Source organism: Mauremys mutica, chromosome 3, assembly GCF_020497125.1.
Source record: "Mauremys mutica isolate MM-2020 ecotype Southern chromosome 3, ASM2049712v1, whole genome shotgun sequence".
Taxonomy (NCBI): Eukaryota; Metazoa; Chordata; order Testudines; family Geoemydidae; genus Mauremys; species Mauremys mutica.
The window spans coordinates 119,625,878-119,651,763 of record NC_059074.1 but is presented as its reverse complement, the minus strand read 5'-3'; the positions used below and the strand labels follow the sequence as shown (position 1 = coordinate 119,651,763).

At 42.4% G+C, this 25,886-nt stretch overlaps 2 protein-coding genes across 7 annotated transcripts in view; one reads left to right on the top strand and one right to left on the bottom strand.

Annotated features, from left to right (window-relative positions):
- Positions 1-16,327, bottom strand: part of SYTL3 (synaptotagmin like 3) — a 70,043-nt gene extending 53,716 nt beyond the window's left edge. Inside the window, exons 1-3 of one of the 5 annotated variants that reach the window (XM_045010506.1) lie at positions 15,982-16,141; positions 14,094-14,291; positions 468-551 (exon numbers count right to left, since the gene is read on the bottom strand). The gene's annotated coding sequence lies outside the window, so the exon portion shown is untranslated. Of the gene's footprint in view, positions 1-467; positions 552-14,093; positions 14,292-15,746; positions 15,933-15,981; positions 16,145-16,191 lie in introns of those variants that run through there. The other 4 variants (XM_045010504.1, XM_045010502.1, XM_045010505.1 and 1 more) reach the window with 4 other exon arrangements.
- A 56-nt stretch (positions 16,328-16,383) lies between these two features.
- Positions 16,384-25,468, top strand: DYNLT1 (dynein light chain Tctex-type 1). Of its 2 annotated transcripts, none has more exons than XM_045010508.1 (5): positions 16,384-16,519; positions 21,685-21,726; positions 23,307-23,430; positions 24,547-24,624; positions 25,042-25,468. In XM_045010508.1, exons 2-5 carry the CDS (start codon positions 21,718-21,720, stop codon positions 25,110-25,112), a joined length of 282 nt encoding a protein of 93 aa, XP_044866443.1. In that variant the 5' UTR covers positions 16,384-16,519; positions 21,685-21,717; the 3' UTR covers positions 25,113-25,468. The 2 variants fall into 2 exon arrangements, with proteins under 2 accessions (XP_044866443.1, XP_044866442.1); XM_045010507.1 differs by lacking the exon at positions 16,384-16,519 and adding an exon at positions 16,612-16,727.
- The last annotated feature ends 418 nt before the right edge of the window (positions 25,469-25,886 follow it).

The window sequence follows — 25,886 nt, the reverse complement described above, 5'->3', positions numbered from 1 at the left end:
GACTAACATAGCTACCCCCTGATACTCTTCTTACTTTAATAAATCTTCTTTTGTTTTATAAGTGCATTCAAGTGCTGTCTGGTTTTCAGGAGCAGTGGTTTAAGGTACAACTGGTAAGTTGGGGTATACTGCATCTTTGGGTGCAGAGGATTGGAAATTGCTGAGAGTAATCAGTGTCAGAGGCTGTATATTGCAGGGGAACACTTCAAAAGGACTTGGGTGCACCTATTGCTAACCTGCTAAACTAGGGCTGGCATAGCCCAGAGGAGAATGCTTGAGTGGCTGAAGGGCTGGCACGGTCAGGAAGCTAACATCCAGCGACCACAAGCAAGACTTCCTCTTGCTGGAGGCGGAGGGCAACAAGATGATTCACAGTTCTGAGTACCTCAAGAACCATGACAACGAAGTTTAAATAAAAACACGCAAGAACTGCTTTGTATCTATGGGACAAATTCTGTGGTACTTACTTGTACAAAACTCCCACTGAAATCAAAAGGCGTTTGCGTGATGAAACTGCAGAAACTGGCTCTATATGTATAGCTTTCAAAAAACTGAACAAAACAAAAAGTTTTTTTTTTAATAATAATGGATATTACTGTAGCACTTGAAGGAGGAAAACAGTTATTGAATCACATTCAGAACGTTTGCATCTCTTACAAATTAGGTTATAAAATCAATATTTGGGTTGGTATGACCTATTCAGGAGAGTTAAAAGCAGACCACTTTTGATACACCTCTATTATTAAAAGGCGATAAAATAAAAATTAGTTTTGAGATAAAGTCTTGAGTGTTTAATCTAAATATTATAACAATCTTGGGGGTCATTAAACAACAAACCAAATGAATGATAAAGGAACAAAACTTTATTAAAACAAACTGGAGAGCATCTCTGATGAACTGCACACGGCCATGTGGTGTTCCCAACCACTGCCTTGAGGGCACATCTCCAAATTCCTATGTTCATAATACTGTCCCTTATGAGGGATCGTCTCTAAATTATAATCTTCTACAAACATATCTCTATCTTCCCTGTTAAAGAAAAACAAATTAACTCATATATAACAGCTAACAACTATCTAATAACACATGCATTAAATTCTAAACCCATCTAGTACATTTCCATAAACCCAGTGTGTCAACTACCTAGAGAGGACAGATTACTAGCACATCACTCTCCAGTGAATCTTTACCACTCACTTTCCTCAAATACCCTTTCCCCAGGCAGGTTAGCAAGTCTCTATGAGTCTTCCAGGATGTTTAATCTCACACTCTGATTTTCTGAGGATCAGCCTTTCATTAGAGTTTGAGTTGTTCTCTTGTTCCTTGACAGTTGCTCTTTTGTGAGTTGATGATAAAGGATCAGTCACACGGGAAATGTCAGAGTCCACATCAGCTGTCAATGTGTTGGAACCTTCTGTGATTAATCGTACATCCCTTCAATTATGTCAAAATGTGTCCATCTGGTCTGTCTGGACTACATAAAACCTTGGATGCAGCTGTTCTTTAATGGCACCCCTTTGGCCCCAAGTATTAGAGGTGTGATTCCTCAGGTGCACACTATCACCTGGGTTAAGAGATGGGATATCACAGGCCCTTTTGTCAAATTAATATTTCTTCTTCCACTTCTGATTTCCTTTCATCTTCTTTATGGTTGCACTGTTATGAGATTTCAACAGGTCATCAGTAACCGGTAAATTAGATCTGATCTTTCTTCCCATTAACAACAGAGCTAGAGAAAAGCCATTCTCCAGGGGTGTATTTTGGTAACCAATAATACTTTATACAAATCACCCCCACTGTCAAAAGTCTTTTTCATAAGATTCTTTACTGTCTGTATAAACATTTCCTAAAGTCCATTTGATTGGGGATAATTTGGATTTGACGTTTTGTGATGAAAATCCCAATCTCTGGCAAATTGCCTAAAATCTGCACTGGAAAATTGCGGCCCATTATTGCTAAAGGCTTCATCTGGAATTCCATGTTTGGAGAAGATCTTCTTCAAGTCAGCTATCACTGACTTATTATTAGTACTGTGCAGTGTGCAATTTTCTGGATACAGAGAATAATAATCTGTGACTATTAAATAATCCTTTGATTGTCAGATAAATAAATTACTACCAACCTTGTAATAAGGCCTTTGTGGAACTGGATGCATTTGACTTTTCTGCATTTGGGATCTGCAGCATTTTACAAAATGACTATTTCCCCCACATTTATGGCAATATCCTAAAGGCAATACACTGTTTGGGGCCATGCTATGATCCACAGCTTCCACATGAGCATGTGTAACCACATGAGCATGTGTAACCAGTCGTCCCCCTAGCAATGGTTTTCATAGGTGGTTCCACTCTTTGATTTGACCTATTCTGGTTATATTCTTTTGTACTTAGTACATGGATACCCTTTCTGGTGAATTCAGCTCTTTGGCATGTTGTTTCACAGTTTCTGCTGCCCTGCATATTTGGAGAGCTTTTTCTGACGTTAAGTCTCCTTCACGTAGAAGTCTCTCTCGTAGACTCATTTGTAGCATTAAAGACAATGTGTTATTTCTGACCACAGACTTTGTCAGCTCACCAAAGTCGCATGTTTTACTGAGTTTCCTTAATTATGTGACATATTGCGCTATGGTGTCATCAGTTTTTTTTCATGCATGTAAAGAATGTGTATCTCTTAAATGTTTCATTCCTTTCTGGCATGCAATGTATCTAAAGTTTAGTCAGTATCTTGCTCAACTTCATGCTTTCACCTTCTTCAAGCATAGAGTTGCTATAAATATCCAATGCTTTCTTCCCCACAACATACAAAAAGATTGGTGATTTCCCTTTATCATTTTTTTTCTTTGTCCCGATGGCTGCTAAATACAATTCAAATCTCTGATTTTTTTTCACTTCTCTGCAACATTGCCTGACAATTGCAGACTGGATGGAGGTTGCAAAACATTCATTTTTGGCTTTTTTCTCCCTTCTTAATCTAGTCAAGCTTCTATTGTGCTCACCAAATACATGCAAAAGCCTCTGTGCCTGGTGCTCCATGTGCTTCTCTCGTGCCTCCCTTTGTCTCTGCTTTCAGTTGCAAAAACAGAAGTTAACTTCAAAATCACTGCAGTTTCCTTCTTTTTCAACACTTCTGACGCCATGTAACTATCTTGAGGTTCATTAAACAGCAAACCAAATGAATGAGAAAGGAATAAAACTTTAACAAAACAAACTAGAGAGCATAACTGGTGAACTGCAGCACACAGCCATGCTATGCGATACTCTCAACCCTCACCTCCAGGGCACATCTCCAAATTCCGACGTTCATAATAATATCCCTTACGAGTGAGAGTCTTTAAATTATCATGTTCTACAAACATATTTCTACAGGTATTAAATACACAGGGCCAGATCATTCACTAGTATAGATGGGTGTAGCTTTATTGAAGTCAATGATATTACACTGATTTACACCAACTGAAGATCTGACTCATTATCTGTATGTTTTGTTTTAAGTACCAGAGACTCCACGTTGCCAATTTATTTGCAGATATCTACAGCTATTTTATTGTTTTATATGTGTGTTTTACATCCAAACTGTCACGGATGGGCAGCAGGTATCATAGGCTGGGGGAGGCTAACAAACAGCAACACCATGCTCTGCCCCCAGCCCCTCACTCCTGCTTCCCACTCCACTGCCATGGCTGGAGTCCAGTCTCCCTCTGGGGAGGGGCTTGGGCCACATCGCCCTCCTGGTGCTACGGAGCTGGGGCGGGGGGAGGGGAGCTAGCCTGGGATGGGGGCCGGTGGCTAAGGTGGGGGCTCTGGGCTCCAGTGGGGATGTGCGGAAGAGGCGGGGCCTTGGATGGAAGGGGCGGGGCTGGGAGCTAACCTCCCCCAGCCAGCAGTTCACGCATCGCCCATGCTGTCAGGCTAGTTCAACTTTATCCACCTAATATTGCAAAAGAAGGCAGGAGATGTTGCTTTTTATATCCAGACAGTAGCTGTGTATATGCTCCTCCTTTTGTATTCTTTTGATAAAATTCTTTGATGACAAAAAACTGACAGATTTTCACATAGAAAACTGTTAAAGAAAAAAAAAAGATATAACATGAATTTCCGGTGGAAACAGAGGAGGCAAAGATATGAACAATCGTATTTTATTTCCTCGACAATTGCATTTTACAGGAAGTTACTAAAACATTTAAAACCACAGCAATTATGCATTCTCACAACATAGGCTATTTTCAAAGACATGCACTACCACTGCTCAAGTTGATCTTTCACTACAGTCATTTCTTTAAGGCTCTTCTCTTTTGGAGTCTGATCCTGCCAGGTACTGAATCCCTCTTGAGCAGTGCTGAGAGCCCTCAACTCCCACTGAAGTCAGGAGGCACTTTACAGGAGGCATGCAGCACCACACAGTATCAGGCCCTCAGAGAATCTGTGAGCAGTGCCTTCTATTTCTCTAAGATTGATTTGAAAAGCTAATATTGTTACAATGTCCTCAATAAATCTGAAGGCAAAAATTCTGAGGCATGTCATTTGGAGACTAGCAAATTCCACAGAAGTAATTATCAGTGGGACCAAGCAAAACCCATCTCAGAGGGTTAATATTAATACACTGCTAATAACAGCAACACCAACAGTTATCAAATAAATGAATGAATAGTTATGTTATTTCCCAGCCCCTCCATATTCTTAAAAACAAAAGGGTTTCCCCCCTGGTCTACAAAATGCCACACACAGAATTAAAGACTTCAGGCTCATTTTGTGAAACAGCTATTTCTGAACAGTACATAACAAGCTGGTAATGGGGAGCAGAGAGAATCCTTTTTAGAGATTCACAGAATAGTTTATTTGTACACACAAAGTGATATTTTCAAGGATTTGTATTTGTACAAATATAAAATAATAATGGGCCAAATTCTGGCTAAATTCTCCTTTAAGTACATGGGAGTTTAGCCTGAACGAAGACTGAGGCCCAGATCCATAGAGGTATTTAGGCTCCTAATTTTTCCACTGAGTTCCATGCAAGTTGAGAGCCTAGATATCTTTGTGGATCTGAGCCTCAGCAGACACTTGAATACAGACATTCGGAGATGGCCCAAAATGAGTACTTAGAATACCACCATTCAGAAACAATGGATTTGCTGCTGCTATTCAAATTCTATGCACAGTAAAAATTTAAAAAAAATGGGGCAATTGTGCATTCAGTTCTGATCTCCTGAGATATAAATTATAACATCTGGCAACATTTAAAACATACAGAACCAAAGTATGGCTAGGCCTGCAAGGGAATCAAACAGAGAAGAAAGGGCCCGGAATCATTTTCCTCCCTATGCCAGCAGCAGGTCCAGCTCCCAGGTGGAGGCACGCAAGCAGCTCTGCATGGCTGTTGCCAGCGGGCATCCTCCCTCCCCTCCCTGCCTGAGCTCCTGATTCACCATTGCCACACCCTGACCCAGAGCCTGGGCCCACTGTGTATATACTGTTCTTGCTCAGTCCTTGCCTGAGCCCCTGACTCACCATTGCACTGCCCTGAACCAGGGCCTGCGCCCACTTTGTATATACTGTTATTGCTTGGCCCCTGTTTGAGGGCCTGAGCCCCTGGCTCACCATTGCCCTGCCCTGCCCTGACCTAGGGCTTAGGCTGATGACTGACGGTGTTGTTTTTGCCCTCACAAAGGCCGCAGAGGAAGACTGCTGCAGCCAGACTAATTCCCTTCTGGACCTCCTCCCGAACTTAGTGAGGCGGTGGAGGTCCCCACCACCCTAGAGAGAGACGAGCCCCGGCTAACCTCATTACAAAAGTCTTTGTTGCGCATCAGTAGAGCTGAAATCACTGATAACCAGGTCTGAGTGTTAGATCTGCTATGGGACAGTGTCTATGGTGAAAAAAACTGCCGAGCCTGCACTAGCAGTGAGGCTCCCCTACTAGCAGCTGAAATCACTGAGCACTGAAAGCTGTGTTAAGTGGAGGGACCTCAAGACATCTCAGAGGGTATGGTGGAGCAGTGAGCAAGTGGCTGCGGGAACAATCAAGTTGTCTTCTCCCTCCCCCCTGCATCCCCAAACGTGGAAGGTGAACTTATGCAAAATCACCTCTGAACGCTGGGTCTCCACTGACCAAGGACAACAACTGTGAGTGGAGTGTGACGGAAGGTGGGGGACATCAAAGGAACTTTTGGTTGTTGGACTTAAGAACCTGAGACCGAAGATACTGCCCAATGTACTCTGGGATGGATGTTTTTCTCATAGTCTTATGCTTATGAATCCTGCTTGTGGCGTTTTCCCCAAGATAATGCTGGGTTACTTTCCCCCTTTCTATTAAAAGTTTCTTATCTAATCTACACACAGACTTTGTGCTTGTCAGAGGGGAAGTATTGCCTCGTAGAGGTGCCCAAGGCGTGGTGTGTACTTTTCCCAGGTTATTGGGTGGGGGCTTGAGCAAGTTTTGTGTTGTATTGTTAAAAAGGAACCCCTAGATCAGCGGTTCTCAAACTTTGTTGCACCGTGACCCCCTTCTGACAACAAAAATTACTACACGACCCCAGGAGGGGAGACCAAAGCCTGAGCCTGCCCAAATCCTGCCACCCTGGGTGGGAGAGACCAAAACTGAAGCCCTAGGCCTCAGCAAGTCTAATGCCACCCTGGCGATCCCATTAGAATGGGGTCGTGACCAACTTTGGGGTCCCAAACCACAGTTTGAGAACCGCTGCCCAAGATATTGAACCCGGCCTTATGACTGCCAACTCCACCTGGAAGAACAGTTACATACCTAATTTTCTATAAATGTTCTAAGCTAATTTAGAATCACAGTTAGGGAGTTTATAGGGTAAACAAAGCGCCATTATGAGGGCAAAGCTTCATGCCTCACAATCACTTGAGCTTGTAATTATTTTGCAGATGTGGTCAAATTGGATGGAACAGGTGATTGCTTTTAGACTCATAGACTTTAAGGTCAGAGGGGACGATTATGATCATCTAGTCTGACCTCCTGCACAATGCAGGCCACAGAATCTCACCCACCCACTCCTGTAACAAACCCCTAACCTATGTCTGAGTTACTGAAGTCCTCAAATTGTGGTTTGAAGACCTCAAGCTGCAGAGACTCCTCCAGCAAGTGACCCGTGCCCCATGCTGCAGAGGAAGGCGAAAAACCTCCAGGGCCTCTGCCAATCTGCCCTGAAGGAAAATTCCTTCTCGACCCCAAATATGGCGATCAGTTAAACCCTGAGCATGTGGGCAAGACTCACCAGCCAGCACCCAGGAAAGAATTCTCTGTAGTAACTCAGATCCCACCCCATCTAACATCCCATCACAGACCACTTGGCATACTTACCTGCTGATAATCAAAGATCAATTGCCAAATTAATTGCCAAAATTAGGCTATCCCATCATACCATCCCCTCCATAAACTTATCAAGCTTAGTCTTGAAGCCAGATATGTCTTTTGCCCCTACTACTCCCCTTGGAAGGCTGTTCCAGAACTTCACTCCTCTAATGGTTAGAAACCTTCGTCTAATTTCAAGTCTAAACTTCCTAGTGTCCAGTTTATATCCATTTGTTCTTGTGTCCACATTGGTACTAAGCTTAAATAATTCCTCTCCCTCCCTAATATTTATCCCTTTGATATATTTATAAAGAGCAATCATATCCCCCCTCAACCTTCTTTTGGTTAGGCTAAACAAGCCAAGATCTTTGAGTCTCCTTTCATAAGACAGGTTTTCCATTCCTCGGATCATCCTAGTAGCCCTTCTCTGTACCTGTTCCAGTTTGAATTCATCCTTCTTAACCATGGGAGACCAGAACTGCACACAATATTCCAGATGAGGTCTCACCAGTGCCTTGTATAACAGTACTAACACCTCCTTATCTTTGCTGGAAATACCTCGCCTGATGCATCCTAAAACCGCATTAGCTTCTTTAACGGCCATATCACATTGGCGGATCATAGTCATCCTGTGATCAATCAATACTCCGAGGTCCTTCTCCTCCTCTTTTACTTCCAACTGATGTGTCCCCAATTTATAACTAAAATTCTTGTTATTAACCCCTAAATGCATGACCTTGCACTTTTCACTATTAAATTTCATCCTATTACTATTACTCCAGTTTACAAGGTCATCCAGATCTTCCTGTATGATATCCCGGTCCTTCTCTGTGTTAGCAATACCTCAGCTTTGTGTCATCCGCAAACTTTATTAGCACATTCCCCCTTTCTGTGCCAAGGTCAGTAATAAAAAGATTAAATAAGATTGGTCCCAAAACCGATCCCTGAGGAACTCCACTAGTAACCTCCTTCCAGCCTGACAGTTCACCTTTCAGTATGACCCGTTGTAGCCTTCCCTTTAACCAGTTCCTTATCCACCTTTCAATTTTCATATTGATCCCCATCTTTTCCAATTTAACTAATAATTCCCCATGTGGAACTGTATCAAATGCCTTACTGAAATCGAGGTAAATTAGATCCATTGCGTTTCCTTTGTCTAAAAAAATCTGTTACCTTCTCAAAGAAGGAGATCAGGTTGGTTTGGCACGATCTACCTTTTGTAAAACCATGTTGTATTTGGTCCCAATTACCATTGACCTCAAAGTCCTTAACTACTTTCTCCTTCAAAATTTTTTCCAAGACCTTACATACTACAGATGTCAAACTAACAGGCCTATAGTTACTTGGATCACTTTTTTTCCCTTTCTTAAAAATAGGAACGATGTTAGCAATTCTCCAGTCGAACGGTACAACCCCTGAGTTTACTGATTCATTAAAAATTCTTGCTAATGGGCTTGCAATTTCATGTGGCAGTTCCTTTAATATTCTTGGATGAAGATTATCTGAGCCCTCCGATTTTGTCCCATTAAGCTGTTCGAGTTTGGCTTCTACCTCAGATGTGGTAATATCTACCTCCATATCCTCATTCCCATTTGTCATCCTACCATTATCCCTAAGATCCTCATTAGCCTCATTAAAGACTGAGGAAAAGTATTTGTTTAGATATTGGGCCATGCCTAGATTATCCTTAACTTCCATTCCATCCTCAGTGTTTAGCGGTCCCACTTCTTCTTTCTTTGTTTTCTTCTTATTTATATGGCTATAGAACCTTTTACTATTGGTTTTAATTCCCTTTGCAAGGTCCAACTCTACATGGCTTTTGGCCTTTCTCACTTTATCCCTACATGTTCTGACCTCAATAAGGTAGACTTCCTTGCTAATCCCTCCCATCTTCCATGCCTTGTAGGCTTTCTGCTTTTCCTTAATCACCTCTCTGAGATGCTTGCTCATCCAGCTTGGTCTACAACTCCTGCCTACGATTTTTTTCCCCTTTCTTGGGATGCAGGCAGGGGCGGCTCTACGATTTGCGCTGCCCCAAGCACGGCGGCACGCCGCGGGGGGCGCTCTGGGGGTCGCCGGTCCCGTGGCTCCGGTGGACCTCCCACAGGCATGCCTGCGGATGCTCCACCGGAGCCGCGGGACCAGCGGACCCTCCGCAGGCACGTCTGCGGGAGGTCCACCGGAGCCGCCTGCCGCCCTCCCACTGGGACACTGCCCCAAGTGCGCGCTTGGCGCGCTGGGGTCTGGAGCCAGCCCTGGATTCAGGCTTCTGATAGTTTCTGCAACTTTGACTTGAAGTAATTCCAGGCCTCCTCCGCCTTTAGATCCACAAGTTCTTCAGTCCAATCCACTCCCCTAACTAATTTCCTTAATTCTTTAATGTTAGCCCTTTTGAAATAAAAAACCCTAGTCCCAGATCTATTTTTGTTCATCCTTCCATCTAGTTTGAACTGAATTAGCTCATGATCACTCGAACCAAGGTTGTCCCCTACAACCATTTCTTCTATGAGGTCCTCACTATTCACCAAAACCAAATCTAAAATGGCATCCCCTCTTGTTGGTTCAACAACTACTTGGTGAAGGAATTCATCAGCTATCACATCCAGAAAAATCTGAGCCCTATTATTATTACTAGCACTGGTCCTCCAGTCTATATCTGGGAAGTTAAAGTCTCCAATGATCACACAATTCCCATTAGTGTTTACTTCATTAAAAACATTAAAGAGGTCTCTATCCATATCCAAATCAGATCCCTGTGGTCTGTAGCACACCCCAAGCACTATCTCAGGGGAGGCTCTAGTAGCTTTCTTTCCCAATGTGATTTTTGCCCAGACAGACTCTGTCTTATCCATTCCATCACTTCTTATTTCTTTACAGTTAACCTCATCATTGATATACAATGCTACCCCACCACCTTTGCCTTTATTTCTGTCTTTCCTAAACAGCACATAACCTTCAATAACTGTACTCCAGTCATGACTACTATTCCACCATGTTTCTATTATCCCTATAATATCCAGTTTCACTTCCTGCACCAGCAGCTCTAGTTCCTCCATTTTGTTACCTAGGCTCCTCGCATTAGTGTACAAACATCTTAATTTTTGCCATTTGGCTTCACTGACATTCTTTACCCAGTTAGGCACAGACATTCTACCACCAGTATCACCTATTAGACTGGTATCTACACTACCCTTCCTCCTTATGTCCATTCTCCTGCCCACGGCTGTATCCTCTCTTACTTTGTTTTCTTCCCTCTCAATGTTAAATTCTGGCGTGGAGATTACCTGGACATCTCCCAACCATCTCCCCCAAATTCCTAGTTTAAAGCTCTCTTAATCAGTTGTTCCAGCCTCCATCCTAGAAGTCTATTTCCCTCCTTACTCAGGTGAAGTCCGTCCCGAGAGAAAAGTCCCCTGTCCATGAATGCTTCCCAGTGGCCGTACATCCCAAATTCCTCCTTATAGCACCACTGCCTGAGCCATCTGTTGATTGCCATAATCTTGTCAGACCTTTGTTGCCCTTCTCTAGGAACAGGCAGAATCCCACTGAAGATCACCTGTGCCTCGATTTCCTTAAGCGTCTTCCCCAGTCTGGCATAGTCTCCCTTGATACATTCCAGCGAGAATCTAGCTGTAGCATTTGTTCCCACAAGGATAATCAGCGGATTCTTTCCCGCTCCCGTTAGGATCCTTTTCAGTCTCTGGTCCACATCCCGTATCTTAGCACCCGGCAGACAGCACACCCGTCTCTGTTCTCCGGATCAGCTCTAGTTGTCTATTCTTCTCAGTAAGGAGCCCCCAATCACGTAGACCTGCCTTTTCCTGGTGACAGTGTGATTCTCCGGTCTATCCCCTGTTCCTTCTGGCTGAAAGTCCTCTCGATTTCTATTGTCCCTTGCAATCTTCCACAACCCATCCCATATCCTCCTGGGGCTCATATTTGGTGCTGTCTCCATTGACTCTTCCCCTCTTCCTATAGGACTAGCTGCTCTTCTCTTCTTCTTTGCCCTCTCACCTTCAGCAACCACCTGCTGTGCCCCTTCTTCATTTTCCAACTCTGCAAACCTATTCCTGAGCTCTATTTCTCCTTCACTGGCCTCTCTTTTCCTCTGCCTGGTTCTCTTAGTCACATGCTTCCACCGTCCACTTTCCTCACCCAGCAGTCTTCCCCTCAGAATTCTTTGGTCCTGCTTCCATCTGCAAGTGTGAGCTTATCCCTTCAGCCTCCTCATATCTTTGCTCCATCATCTGCTCGGACCCCCTTCTAAACTCTACCAGAGTTTCCACCTGCATCTCCAGTCCTCGGATCTTTTCTTCCCTCAGCTCTATCAGGCGGCACTTCATACAGACGAAACTCTTTTCAGGTACCCCCCTCCAGGATCATGTACATGCCGCAGCTTCCACATCCAGTCATCCTCATTGTGTCTTTCACTGCTGCCTCTGTATCGGTCATAGCCTTCCCACCTAAAACCTGTTAGTCCAGGAAACACAAACCAAAACAACCCCCCAACAGGCACCAGAATACCGGCAGAACACCACCCACTCTCTTCACTAGCCTGTCAGCTCCTCTGCCTAGGTCTCTAAGTCTCCCCCGCAAACTCTCCCTGTAAACTCCCGTTTACAGCTCTGTTTGCTGGTTCCTGTGCCACTGCAGCTGTCTATGTCATTGCCTGACTGGCTGGCTACCTTTATAAGACCTCTAAGCAGAGAAGCCCTGCCCCCTAATCAGGGCTCAGCTTCTCTCCCAGCACACTGCCCCTACCAGCCTTCACACATATAACTACAAAATACAATACACAAAATACAAAAACTTTCTTCTCCAACAGAACTCCCACTGAAACTCCCCTGTTTACAACTCTGTTTGCTGGCTCCTGTGCCACTACAGCTGTCTATGTAACAGTAGAGAAGAACTTTTGAATCACTGAAGTTGCCTGCATCAGACCTATTCTTAGGAGAAATCAAGAAATGATATTTTTAATAAACGACTGTTCCTCAGGATTCACGGGGGGTGGAGGTGGGAAATCTTACAAAACCTTCAGATACCTTCCTTCTATACATGCCTGCTGGGAAAATCCATCTAGCTAGCTTAGAGTTTTATACTGCCACTCATCACATTATAATGCTTGAGCACCTTCTGTGTAAAATCAATAGCAAGATTCCTAATGAACTTCATAGTTCCTCTCCCTTTTTAGGGTATAAACACTTTGATTAAGATAGGGTTATGTTTTTGTTTGTTTGATTTATTAGTTTTGCGGCCAAGGGGACTTTCCAGGGGCATTCCTAAACTTGTGTGAGGGAATGGTACAGGGCCAATGTACACAGCTCTCTCCTTTGCAACGTCCAGTGCTGGGTTCAGATTGCGGAATCTTTGGAGCACTTTGGGCTCTGGCAATTTTGAGCTGGAGAGCAGCACATTGGTAGCAGTAGGGAAGATTTCACAAGTTAGAGCCGCCCAGAATCCAGGAGGACCAAAAGTCTATAATATGATAGAGCTAGGTCTCATCCGCTTTGACAGAATGCTTTTTGGAACCCTGTGTGCATGTGCCCTATGAACTTGACTATGCTGTCTGTACCCATCGATCTAACAACTAAACCACATTCTGATCACAAAGTCAGGATCAGATCCAGAAATATTGATTCCCAATATTCCACTGCTCTACCACATATAGTTGCCATTTTGTCTCTGGCAAAGGGTGTATCATGTTCCTGTCTATGGGCTGGTCCACCTAAAAGATAACAACTTAGTTCTACTACATTACTCTATTAGCACAAGAGGACTGCAATGTGGATCTGGAATTTCTGAGAACAACCTTTGCCAATGACCAGCCATGCAGGAAAATATAATATATGCTCACATAATTACTGGTTATAGCATAATATATACATACAAGTGGGCAGGATTAAGTTTGCATGAGTAACTTTACTTCTGGCATTTCTTAATCTTTCAGTATTTGACTTTGCAACTTTATCCTTCTCTTAAGGTTGCTCGTTTGCATACAATATATGATAAAGACTCCCTCTTAAATTAGTACTTGTTTGGGGGCTGGATGCCTCAAGGCATTGCTAATAAATCAGAGATCTTTTTGCTAATAGGTCACCAGTCTGAACTCAGATGAGCTCAGTAGGGAGTAAAAATTGGGGTCTTTCTAAATTGAAATCCTCAGATGAAAGGCAAAGTATTACTTTTATCATCTTTCTTTATTATTATTTATAATAATAAATACCCAAATATTGTGTTGATATATGGAATAATAGTATATGACTGTACATGAACATTTTTGTTTCATTTTAAATTACTCAGATATGTTCATTGTGAGATCATTTCCAATTCCTATAGCCATATTTATTTTTTGGTTTTGGTAGTGACACCAAATCAAATACATACAAAATGATCTGTGAAAGTTAAGTCCTGATTTGAGATAATTTGACTATCAGCTCCATTAATTCAAAAGAGAGATGTGGCATATCTACAATGGAGATACAGAGTAATGCTATTTCCTGGAAAAAAAACATACAAATCACAAATGCTAACAGACTTCATGGCAGTTGCCTCTCATACAAATATCAATCAAATTAATTAATCAGAACTCACTTGACAAACAGAATTATGAAAAAAAAATAATTTTCATGTAGATATAGAATGTTTTCCCATAACAATGTCTTTTGTGTTGTAAAATGAAATATGTTGTTTGCACTTCTCTCTTGTAGTATTAATATCATCCTATCCAAGTTTATCCAGTAAAAGAGATTACTTCACAACAAATCATTGAAAATATGCCTTACCTTTTCAGCTGCCACAGAAGGAAGAGATCTGTTCATTGGAGATTGAGGAGTTCACTTCTTCTTTACTGAAAAAAACTGATCTTCTCCCCACTCTTTTGGAGTAAAACATCTGTAGATGGTGACCCCGTGGCAGCCAACAGGGACCTGGCTCAGGGGATGGTTGCTGCTGCTGTCACAGGCTCCAAAACACTGCTGTTCCTGGGAGCAAAGCAGAGACTAGTGATCAAACGGAAGTTATCTTCTTTAACATTTAAAAAAGAGGTTTCACCGTGAGAAAATGCAATGCTGACTTCATCAAAATGTGCTTATGGCCCCCCCAAGCCACCCACAGGAAGCACAGTGGCTATGCTTTCTTGACTTCCGAATGATTTCGCTTTCTGAAGTAATAGATTTGCAAAAATTGCAAACCACAACCTCCTCAGAGAGACTGAAAAACACTGGTAAACTGAGCAGGCCCTTTACTGGAAACAAGATAGCCTGGTTTCCTTTCCAGTCAGTTGCAGATCACAAAGCATGACAGATAGAAGACACTATGAACTTTCCTGAATGAACACCTATGAAAAGTAGAAATGAACCTAACTCATCAAGTACAAGTCTAGAATCAGATGCAAATCCAAAATTCATGGATGTCTGGATTGGGGATTCCAGTCCAACCTGTTACAGAGATAGGCTGAGTGTCTGCATCCAAACTTCTTCAGATTCTGGGAGGGGATATTGAGCCTCTTTTTCCAGGTCAAGCAAATCTCTAGTTTAAAGGCGCAATTATTTCTTGGTCAAACACAATATATAAAATAAGACAACAGAGTTCTTTTTATTTCTTAGATGTCTTGAGAAGTGGCATATATCAGTACAAAGTCTATAAAGCATTGCCATCCACATGGCAAAATGAATCAGCTTGTGTGACTCTTTAATTGCATAGCTCTACTAACCCAATAGGTTCAAACAGCATGGGCTTAACTTTAAGCATGTCAGTAGTCTCACTTAAGTAACAAGAACTGCTCTTGTGCATAAAGATAAGCCCATGAGAAACTATTTGCAGGATTAAAAAATAAGTTTATTTTAAATCTCACGATTTTTAAGACAAATTTTGGATTATTTTTGTTGTTTGGTTTTTGAGCCTGTAAGATCCACTCTGGTCATGTTTTCAAGATTTTCTCAACAGCCATGAAGACCAGACACATATCCCCCACCCCCCCTTTTTTTTTAATGAAAGCTGAGATTCTCATGTAATCACGTACCTAGAAGCTGCTGCTTTAACAAAAACAACAAATAGTGGGAGATTTGAGATGGAATCACCAGTTGACATCTCTGGATCTGTTAGTGATTCCATCATCTCTCAGCAACTCCCATCCAAGGCCTCTGATGTGCTTTATCAACATAAAAACTCACAACACCTCTAGGGAAAAAGCTACTTGGGCATCCGTGGCAGGATTTGAGGCCAGACACAAAGGGCCAAGTTGCTTGGGGTGTAAACCAGAGAACAATCAGCACAGATGTTTGGGGATGATTTAATTGGTGTTGGTCCTGCTTTGAACAGGGGGTTGGACTAGATGACCTCCTGAGGCCTCTTCCAACCCTGATATTCTATCCTAAGTCACAATGGGGCCAACTCTTCCCATGGGCACGACTTGGAACCAGCTCACTAAGACTAACCTTGCCAGCAGTGCCCCGTGATTTTTTTTAACTTTTCGTTAAGGCAAAGTTCCCACCCGTCTGTTACTATTCCCTGCTCCGGACCAGGGTAGCAGTCACAGAACCGGGCTAAGGGCTCCAGCTGGCCGCCTGGGGAGCCCCCCACCTCCGAGCACGCTAGAGAGAACGACCCTCCGGCGGAGACACGTGGCATGAAAGTTTCTCCCAGGCCAGGCCGCACGTCACTGCCCCACACCTGCAGCCGGGGCCCGGGCCAGGCAGCGTCCTGCTGATCACGCACCATCCCCCACGGGGGCTGCGCCACCTGCCGGGGGTGCGGGGCCGGCCAACAGGCCCCAGGAGCGGGCGGCCGCCTAGGCAAGCCCAGCCCAGCGGGGCCCACTCGCTGCCGGGCCTATGGGTAACTCGCGAGGGAGTCCGGGTTACCGTGGAAACAGACAACTACCGGCTTTGTCACGCGGGAGACACTGGGCGGGGCCAAGCCCTGACTGGCCACTGTCACGAGATTAGGCTGTGGGGGCGGGGTAGGGAGGAAACTGCGCCTTTCCCGGCACCAGCGTATCCCAGAATGCACCGCGCTGCCTGTTGCTAAAACCGGGGACAAGCGGCTAAGGGAGCAGGGTAGATTACGCAGGCGCAGTAAGAGCTGCAAATTCGGAGGGGGCGGATGCGCCGGCGCAAAATGAGCCGCTCGAGAATACGTCGGATGACAGAATTACGTTGAATGCGCAGGCGCACTATAGGCACCGTTCCGAGCCGCAGAGGGATGTGAGGTAGCTGAGAGCATTGCGCAGGCGCAGTTCAAGCGGCTGGGACGTCAGTGGGCGGGGTGGGTGCGCAGGCGCGGCGCGGCGCGAGCAGCCAGCTGTTGGCGGAGGGGTTATCAGGGGGCGGGGCCGGGGTGTTCGTTCCAGGCTGGTGGCGTGAGCGGCTGGGGTCTGAGCCGGAGGAAAGATGGACGAGTTCCAGCCAGGGGAGGAGGTAACGGCTCGGGCAGCGGGGCAGGGATCCCCCGTTAGCGTTGCTGCCGCCCCTCCCCGACACACACGGGGGTTGCTGGGAGACTCGCCGTCCCCCGGGAGGCTCCGGAAGTGGGGGCGAGCTGAGTGTCCGGGGGCAGGGGGAGCCTCGCGCTGCCCCGCAATCCCCAACGGCCGGAGCGCGCGCGAGCTCCGAACGGGCTTCTCCTGCCTCCTGCATTGCCCGGTGGGGGGGGGCGGCGGCGGCTGCTGCTGCTGCTGCCCCGGGGAGTAACGCCCGGTGCCCCCTCCTCAGCGCTTGTGAATCCCGGGCAGGGGGAGGGGAGCCCAGCCTTTGTCTTCTCCATGTGGCAGCGTGGTGCTGGGGCTGCTGCCGTTTACTTGCAGGAGCAGGATGCCATTTGATTGATGAGTACAACGCATCCAAGGAATAATAACGAGGAGTCCTTGTGGCACCTTACTGACTAACACATTTATTTGGGCATAAGCTTTCGTGGGCTAAAACCCCCTGCATCAGCCTGTCACCAAGGAATAATGTCTCCCAGAACTGCATATCCGCGGTGGGGTTTTGATAACATCACAAACCAAGTGAATGAAGCTTGATTAATCTAAATCCTAACACAGAATTCAAGTTTTAACTCTTTGTTCATTAGTGGTCATTGAAATATCTCACTAAGCAATATTCCCACATCCTGTCCCTAGGTCTCTCTTGTGTTTATCTTGGGTAACCACTTATCTTTCACCCTTCTTCTATGCCCCTCTTGTTTTCGTCTATCCTGAAAGATTCTCTTTCAAAACTTTTTTGTAGGCTATGATAGAGAAATATCATAGTAGACATTTTCCTGACCTCACTACTGAACAATAAACTCCTTTCATTGTATGAAACTTCACTGTTGCATTAAAATTAAGTGCATAAGAATGTCACATAGCATAGAGGCTTGAGCACAAAAGCAAGAGCATGCTGAATTAAGCCAGGTAAACCTCTTAATTGTGCCTCAATTTTGCAGCACACAAAGATGTTTTCTTCATATTTCACAGACACATACCCCCAAGGCCATACATATTCAACTTTTACCAAAATAATTTTTACAAAAGCTGCTATTTGTGTTACTGATTTTTTTTAATTCAAGTACACAAATACTGATTAAGAAAACCCAGTATGTTAAATTAGCTGTGTTTGTTAAATTAGTCTAAGTGTAAATGAAAGGCTGTCTATTAAAGCAGTTAATGTGTAAATTAGTGCTCAAGTCCTTTAAAAAAAAAAAAAAAGTGTCAATTTCCTGGCGCTAGCTCCCTGCTCCATAAGGAGAGATGAAGGCTTGGTGACTTGGTAACTTGGGCTGCCATCTCTCCACCTGGAGTGGGGAGCTAGGTCAGAAGTATTTACTTTGCTCTTTGTTGCATGTTTTTTCCCCTAACCTTCCATACCCTGATATGACTTTTTCAAGCACATTAGTACAGAGTGGAGGGAATACTCTTGAGGAAGTTCCTCATACCAGTAGGAGGAATAGCTCAGATGGACTTCGAGGGCTTAATCTAGTTTTCATCAAACTCAAAATGTATGTACTGCTTAAATGCTAATAAGAGAGACAAGGAAGGTGAGGTAATATCTCTTATCCCACCAAGGTCTGTTGGTGAAAGAGACAAGCTTTCAAGCTACACAGAGCTGTATTTCTGGTGTGGGAAAGGTACACAGTGTCACAGCTAAATACAAGGTGAAACAGATTTAGTATATGTAGTTAATACATTTTTTAAGGGACTGCTCAAGGTGATGAGGCCTATTAATACGTCTGCAGTCATAGGATGAAAAAGGGGGGTTAGTTGGTCACAGATTGTTGTAATAAGCCACAAATCCCGTGTCTTTGCTAGACACTAAAAATCATGATCTTAATAAAGTTATGAATTTAATCTCCCAGGCTTGTCTTTTGAAGGTGTTATGTGTTTCCTTTGAGGATGAGGCCTGAAAGGTCTGATATGGTCTGATAGCTTTGTGAAAAGTGTGTTCCCATGGGTGATAGTGTTTTTTTCCCTCATCATTTGTGTTTGAGTTCATTTGAGAGTGTTGTGATTGTCTGGTTTCACCCATATTGTTATTGGGGCATTTAGTGCCCTGGATGAGGTATGCCACATGTTGTGATAGGCATGTGTAGAATCCCTTGATCTTGAAAGGTGTGTTGGCTCATTACAACAATCTGCAACTCACTTTTTTTGTCCTATGACTGCTCAGGTGTTAATAGGCCACTTCATTTGGAATGGTCCCTTAGAATGTGTTATCTACTTATGCTAAACAATCTGTTCCATCTTGCATTTAGCTGTGACACTGTGTTCCTTTCCCAGACCAGAAGAAGAATTCTTGTCTCTTTCACCAACAGAAGTTGGTCCAGTAGAAGACAGTCCTCAACTTTTCTCTTTGTGATTATGGGCAGCCTGTAATTACCAGTACTAGTTCAGTAGGTAAAAATGACCAAATGGAATTGTCATACACATTAAGTTTTTCTGTATTATAACTTGTGACTACCACACTCGAATCACCAAACAATCAAACACATTAGCAGTGTCCAAGAGACCACCAGTTTAGTAAACTGTTTGTATTTGTTACCAAGACTTGATTTTTTTAAAAGTACTGATTCTGTGACGATTAGTACACACAGGTTGTCAATTGTCTTCCCCTTTACCACTTCAAATGCAAGAAACATATAATTTTATAAGCCTCCAATGTCAGGAAATGTGACTGACATAATGGTCATGTTTGTGAAAATATTCTAGCACCTTTTTTCAAATGCCCAAGGAAGTCCAGTATGGAAGAGTTGATAAGACTGAGAATCTAAATGCACAAGTCAAGAAGGTCAAAATTATGGATTTTACAGTAGAAGTAACTTAGTGACATTACACATACACAAAGGTACAAATTTAGCACCGTTTTCTGTTGAACACAAGATTTTTAGCAGAATCTGTCAATCAGAAAGCTTGCTTTCTTATTTTTTAATGAAGATTACATTGCCACCATTCCCCCTTTTCTTCCTCCCCTCCTTCTCCAAGTTTTTATTAATTATTCAAGACAGAGGAACTGATCCCTCTTACTTTGTTCATAAAACATAATCTCATATCAAAGGTTGACTACAGGCTCTTTGGTCTCTAAAGATATTCCACCTGACCCTTGCAAAATAAAACATTTAATACTGTAACATGTAAGGAATAAAGACACTTAAAATAGAACTGCATCAAGGAGAAACACATTATACAGTTATGCTTGCATATACACACACAGATTATTGCCAGTTTGACTGTATCACTTTCCTTCTCTGTGCCCACTCAGTAAGCTTGATCCTGATGTTCTTTCTCAGGCAAAACTTCAATCATTTTACTATTACCCTTAGGGCTTGGCTACACTTGCGAGTTAGAGCGCATTAAAGGAGCCCCAGGAGCCCTAGCTCACTACCCGTCCACACTGGCAAGGCATGTAGAGCACTCTGACTCCATGGCTAGAGCACTCCTGGTACTCCACCTTGGTGAGAAGATTAACGCTTGGTGCGCCTTGGCTGAAATGCCCAGGCATCAGTGTGAACGAGGTGTTGCATTATTGCGCTCTGATCAGCCTCTGGAAACATCCCATAATCCCCTTATGTCAAGTGGCCACTCTTGTCTTTGTTTTGGAATCTCTGCAGGAATGTGGATATGCCCTTTTTAAACGCTCTGTTTCTGACAGCCGGCATGCTTATCTGCCCTGGGACGTGTGTGTGTGTGTGTGCGCTCGCTGCTGTCTGAACTGACATGCTCTCAGCCCCCCAAAAACCCACTCTCTCCGCCCACATACACCCAACACACTCCCTGTCACACTTCACCCCACCCACCCCCATTTGAAAAGCATGTTGCAGCCACTTGCATGCTGAGATAGCTACCACAATGCACTACTTTCAGCTGTCAGCATGGACAGCTTGCAGCGCTTTCCCTACTGCGCTTTACAAAGGCAGGTTTAACTCAAAGCGCTCTACATCTGCAAGTATAGCCATGCCCTAAGTATCTTCATTCCCATTTTTCTGTTTTCTCCATCAGTAGTCACATCTGATTGTAAGCTCCATCAGATTGTAAGATGTTTGGAGCAGAGGTTATTTCATGTGTATATGGAGTCTAGCATTACTTGTGCCCTAATAGGAGCGTTGATGCTACCACAATATAAACAACCTGGACTTCCAAGCAAAACTGCAAACGTTTAAAAGGCAGTGGGGAGCCAAGAGACAGCTACCTATGTGGAAGGGAATAGTAAAAGTGGAGTGGGGATGGACGTGTCTCCTTCTCCCTAAGGTTGCATCTGGGCTGTCTGCTTTTAATTTTTGTGTCTAACTGTCAATTGTAGTCTTAGATTTGGGTATGTATGTACTCAAGGACTGAGTTACTGTTGCCCAAGAGGTCATAACTCACTTTCCTGGCTTGTTGAAAGTCTTGATTCTTGCATTGTATAGGCATAGTTAGTAGGGTCCTGACTTTATAGGGACAGTCCCGATGTTTGGGACTTTGTCTTATATAGGCGCCTGTTACCCCCGCAACCTCCATCCTGATTTTTCACACTTGCTGTCTGGTCACCCTAATAGTATCATGCCACTGTCCTCCAAAAAGAACAGAACTGCTCAAAATAGAGCTAATATACTGAATTTTATTGTAAAATTATGTCAGCTAAAGTCTTAATTCCATGCTAATCCAAATGATTGTTAATAAAATATTTCTTAGCAATGTAGGCAAAGTACTGATTTAATCCAGTGAGGCGCCTAATTAAATGTAAACAAGGAAGATTAGGTGCCTCTTGATTTAAGTCTGACAGACTCAGTCTAAATTATCCTAAAAAATGTACTCTTACTAGCTAAATTTCCACTAGTGAAACTTGTACTCGCAACTAGAAACTGGCTCTGAAACATTTAAAAGTATTAATTTATTTAAAATTCTATTTCTGAATTTTTCTGTAGACTTCTTTTGTTGTTGAAGAAGTGAGTAACATCATGAAAGAGGTAAGAAGTTACCAAATGTCTTCAGGTTGTCATGTGAAAATGTAACCTTGTATGCTCTATATTTGTGTTTGTACTATTTTCTCTCAATAGTTTCTGTGTGTGTGTGTGTGTGTGTGTGTTTCAAAAAAAAACCAAAAAAACAAAAACCTTATCTTCCAACCAATACATTGATTAGTATTAGAAATAGATATTACCTAGGTTATCATTCAGTTTTCTAGTAAGACTGATACCAGTTAATAGTTGTCTGTTTGAAAAATCTATTTAAGTATTGTTATGAACTTAAAATATATTTATTTAGAGTGTGTTCCTCTTCTAGTGTGAACCTGTCTTTCTTCATATTAATTCCTAAACAATGGAAATTATATGAATAAGGTGAAATTTATGCAGAGGGGCTTAAACTCCATTTAAAATCTTGGCGTGAAGAGCTTTGCACAGCCCTCTGCACAAACATAAATTTCACTTATAAATGTCTCACCTTTCAGGATTTTGTCCTCAAAGATAATGTATGAGCTACATATTTGATTTAGACACTTTAAAGTGTATTTGAGATAAATGCCCTGTAGTTGCAAGTTGCTAAGAAACATGCATCTTGTCTACAGAGGTGTTTGTTTGTGGCAACCACCTTTCCTATTGTAGAAATTCAATGGAATGGCAAGTAGATGGGATTATGACACATTTTGTTGTACAGTAACCAAATAAACTCTCCAAAGTTGCAGTTACTGTGGAGTTACTGTCAATGAATTGTCTCTTAGGAATTTGGAAGGCCCCTTTCATATACTGTACATTTTTTTTCTACACACTAAGTGAATTAGTTCTTTGATTTTATTTTTTTAAGGAAGCAAACTAAAGCTTCTGTAAGAAAAGTGCATGACCTAAAATTACACACTTGCTGTTCAGCCATAAAAAGTGTGCCTGCTTACTTTGAAAATGTACACCATTGGGTACAAGTGAGAATCAGTACCCATAAGTAGTGTAATTTTTTATACTTGCTTTCTTAAATAATCTTCAGCCATCTGGTCGGTCTTACTTCTGGCTATTGGTGTAGTAAAATAACAGGATTAAAAAAAAAAAAATTCTTCTCAAGACTACTTCAAAGGTTAAGCACAAACAGTTGAAATTCTACTTTCAGACCCAGGTCTCTGCACAGTCATACAGCAGTACCAAACATGTATATGTGTGAATATCTGTGCTTGTGAATCAAAATGTTTCCAGTCACTCTAGTTCTGTTGCAAATGCAAGTAACATTTGTAGTTCCAAATGTGTATTTGGGATTCTGCAGTAGGGGTTTATGAGAAAAGCAGGAATCAAATTAAAATAAAAGGCTAAAGTAAAACCATTGACATCACCATACTAACAAAGAGCAAATCATTTGGAGAGCTTTGGTCTTAAATAGTAGATGTGTGGTAAAAAGTATTTCTACTACATACCACTTCTACAGAGACTGGCATCTTCAATGCTAGTTAAACTTGGGGTTCTCTGTAAACTGAATGTCCAATGTGTTAAAAACATGAAGTACTTAGTTAAAATAGAGGTCTAAGCTGGATAATGGCAACATATCTTTCTATGTTTGTCACTTTTAGGCTATAGAAAGTGCAATAGGTGGCAATGCCTATCAACACAGCAAAGTGAACCAGTGGACTACAAGTGTGGTAGAACAAACTTTAAGTCAGCTAACAAAGCTGGGGAAACCTTTCAAGTATATTGGTAAGTTTGTGCTGCTGTATTGGCTTTGCTTACATTTCAGTCTTCTGGTATAGTCAATAATCAGTGAGATTTATTTAAAGATGAATGCAAAACTTTTAATAGAAACTTGTCTCCTAAACTAGAACAATACATTATATTTTAGCTATAAACTATGCATCTACAGTCAAACTATAAAATCAGCTTTATTTACTTGCCAAGTATCTAGTGTCAGTCTGTAGAAGATTAAAGAATCTGGCACTGGTATGTTGCACGCTGTTGGTTTTGTTCCTCTTGCCCCCAAGAGGTAGGAATATTGTTCTCCCTTCATGAGGGGGGTTGGGAGGAGTGAGACATAGAGATTAAGTGACTTGCCCAGCATCCCGCACAAAATATGTGGCAGAACTGGGGAAAGAATCCCCATCTCTTGTCACATTTCACTGCCTTAAACTGTAGACCATCCTTGCTGTTACAGGTTATAAACTTCTTTATTTGTGTTACCAAAGTGCCTATGAGTCCCAGTCCTGGACCACAACCCTATTGAGCCAGGTGCTGTACAAATGGGGGGGGAGCCTTTCCTTGTCCCAAAGATCTTAGTCTGTCTTGAGGTTTTATGTAGGTGATGGCCAGAGCTGATTTATTTGGGACACCTTTGAAGTATCTGTGTTAGCACCTTAGCTTTTTCTTACATTGATATTTTTTTTGTGCTTTTTGTATTTATTCTGTTGTACTATTTGATGTGTAGGGGTCTGCATCTTTTTGCTAAGAAGTTTTTACAGTAATTTGCATTCATGTGGTAGATATACCTATCTCCATATATTAATATCTCATAGAGCTGGAAGGGACCCTGAAAGGTCATCGAGTCCAGCCCCCTGCCTTCACTAGCAGGACAAAGTACTGATTGTTGCCCCAGATCACTAAGTGGCCCTCTCAATGATTGAACTCGCAACCCTGGGTTTAGGAGGCCAATGCTCAAACCACTGAGCTATCCCTCCCCCACCATATTGCATGTGGTGAATTTGAGTTCATAGACATAGGGGACTGGTACATCAGTGCCTATTTTTTAGCATTAATGCTAAGTGTGTTGATAGTAATGGTCAGTTTGGTTCTCTAATGGGAGCTTCTTTTGTGTGTTAACAGTGACCTGTGTGATTATGCAAAAAAACGGTGCTGGCCTTCACACAGCAAGCTCTTGTTTCTGGGACAACACCAGTGATGGTACAGAAGTGACTTAATTTTCTTTCTTAAAATAGCAACTTTACATAAAAATTCTCATGCTAGAACCTGCTTTTTATTGTCAAGATTCTGTTGCCTTATCTTAAATAAAACTGACAATCTTAAACTACTATTTTGGAGCAGCGTGGTACAGATTAAACTGCCTTTGGGGGAAAGGAGAGGCAAAAGTCTCCAAATTAAGAGGCTTATAAGTTTATTTCAATACATGTGAAGTTAGCAGCTAATTTCTTTTTTTTTAAAATGCAAAGTTTAACTACTGTGACAGCTTCACTCTTAGAATTTGAAAGTTTCACTTTTTAATCAATTTTTAATATAGATGTCTGATATTGGGAAGCATGCATAACTTGGTGTATGTAATGACAAACTTCTTGGTTTTAAATACTTTCTCTTCTGCTGTAGGAAACTGCACTGTGAGATGGGAGAATAAGACTATGTACTGTATTGTCAGTGCCTTTGGACTTGCAATATAATTGCCTTGGAACTGCTCAGCCTTCTACTGATTTTTCTTCTTCAGCACTTCCATTTCATAATCTGTTCAAATTGAATACTTTTGTTTTTAATGTACTTTTTTATGTAGTTCTTTCAAATGTAGAAATGTGAAAACACTAGTCATATGCTGTTACAAGGACTATACATTTGATCTTTATTGCACCAGTGTTGCCAGACTGTCTTAACATTTCAAGGACTTCCCAAGGTGCTAATAAAAAACAACAACCCTGAAACCTGCTGCAATGTAAAGGTTTCTTTAGCTTTACTCTCTGAAACTAATTTAAATAAGAATTTTCACACTTTGTACTCTTGGTTAGCATTAAATTATTGAAGTTCATAACTTTGTGTGACTCTTCTATTGAATTCAGCTGTTTTGTGGTTTTTGTTTTGTTTGGGGGGTTTTTTGGTAGGGGAAATTGAAGGGAATAGCTTTTAATTCTACTTGTTTTCAAGGTGTATGTCATACTGAATCTCTGATGTAGACAATCTGCCTACACTGAAGTGTATGCAGAATTGGAAAAATCTTATTTGAGATAATACTATTGAAATACCACCATGGTAAAGACTAAATGAGCAAAGGCACAGTCTAAAAAGATTCTCTGGTCTTATCTCTGCTGCATTTAACACTGGTCACAAGAATGTGTTTCTTCCATATAGTAATTCAGTAATTTTGTGAGCCTCTTCTGCACCATCTGTGTTAAACAGGAGGGATCAAGGAGATATGAGGCATCTAATATGGTCCAGTCCTGTCTCAT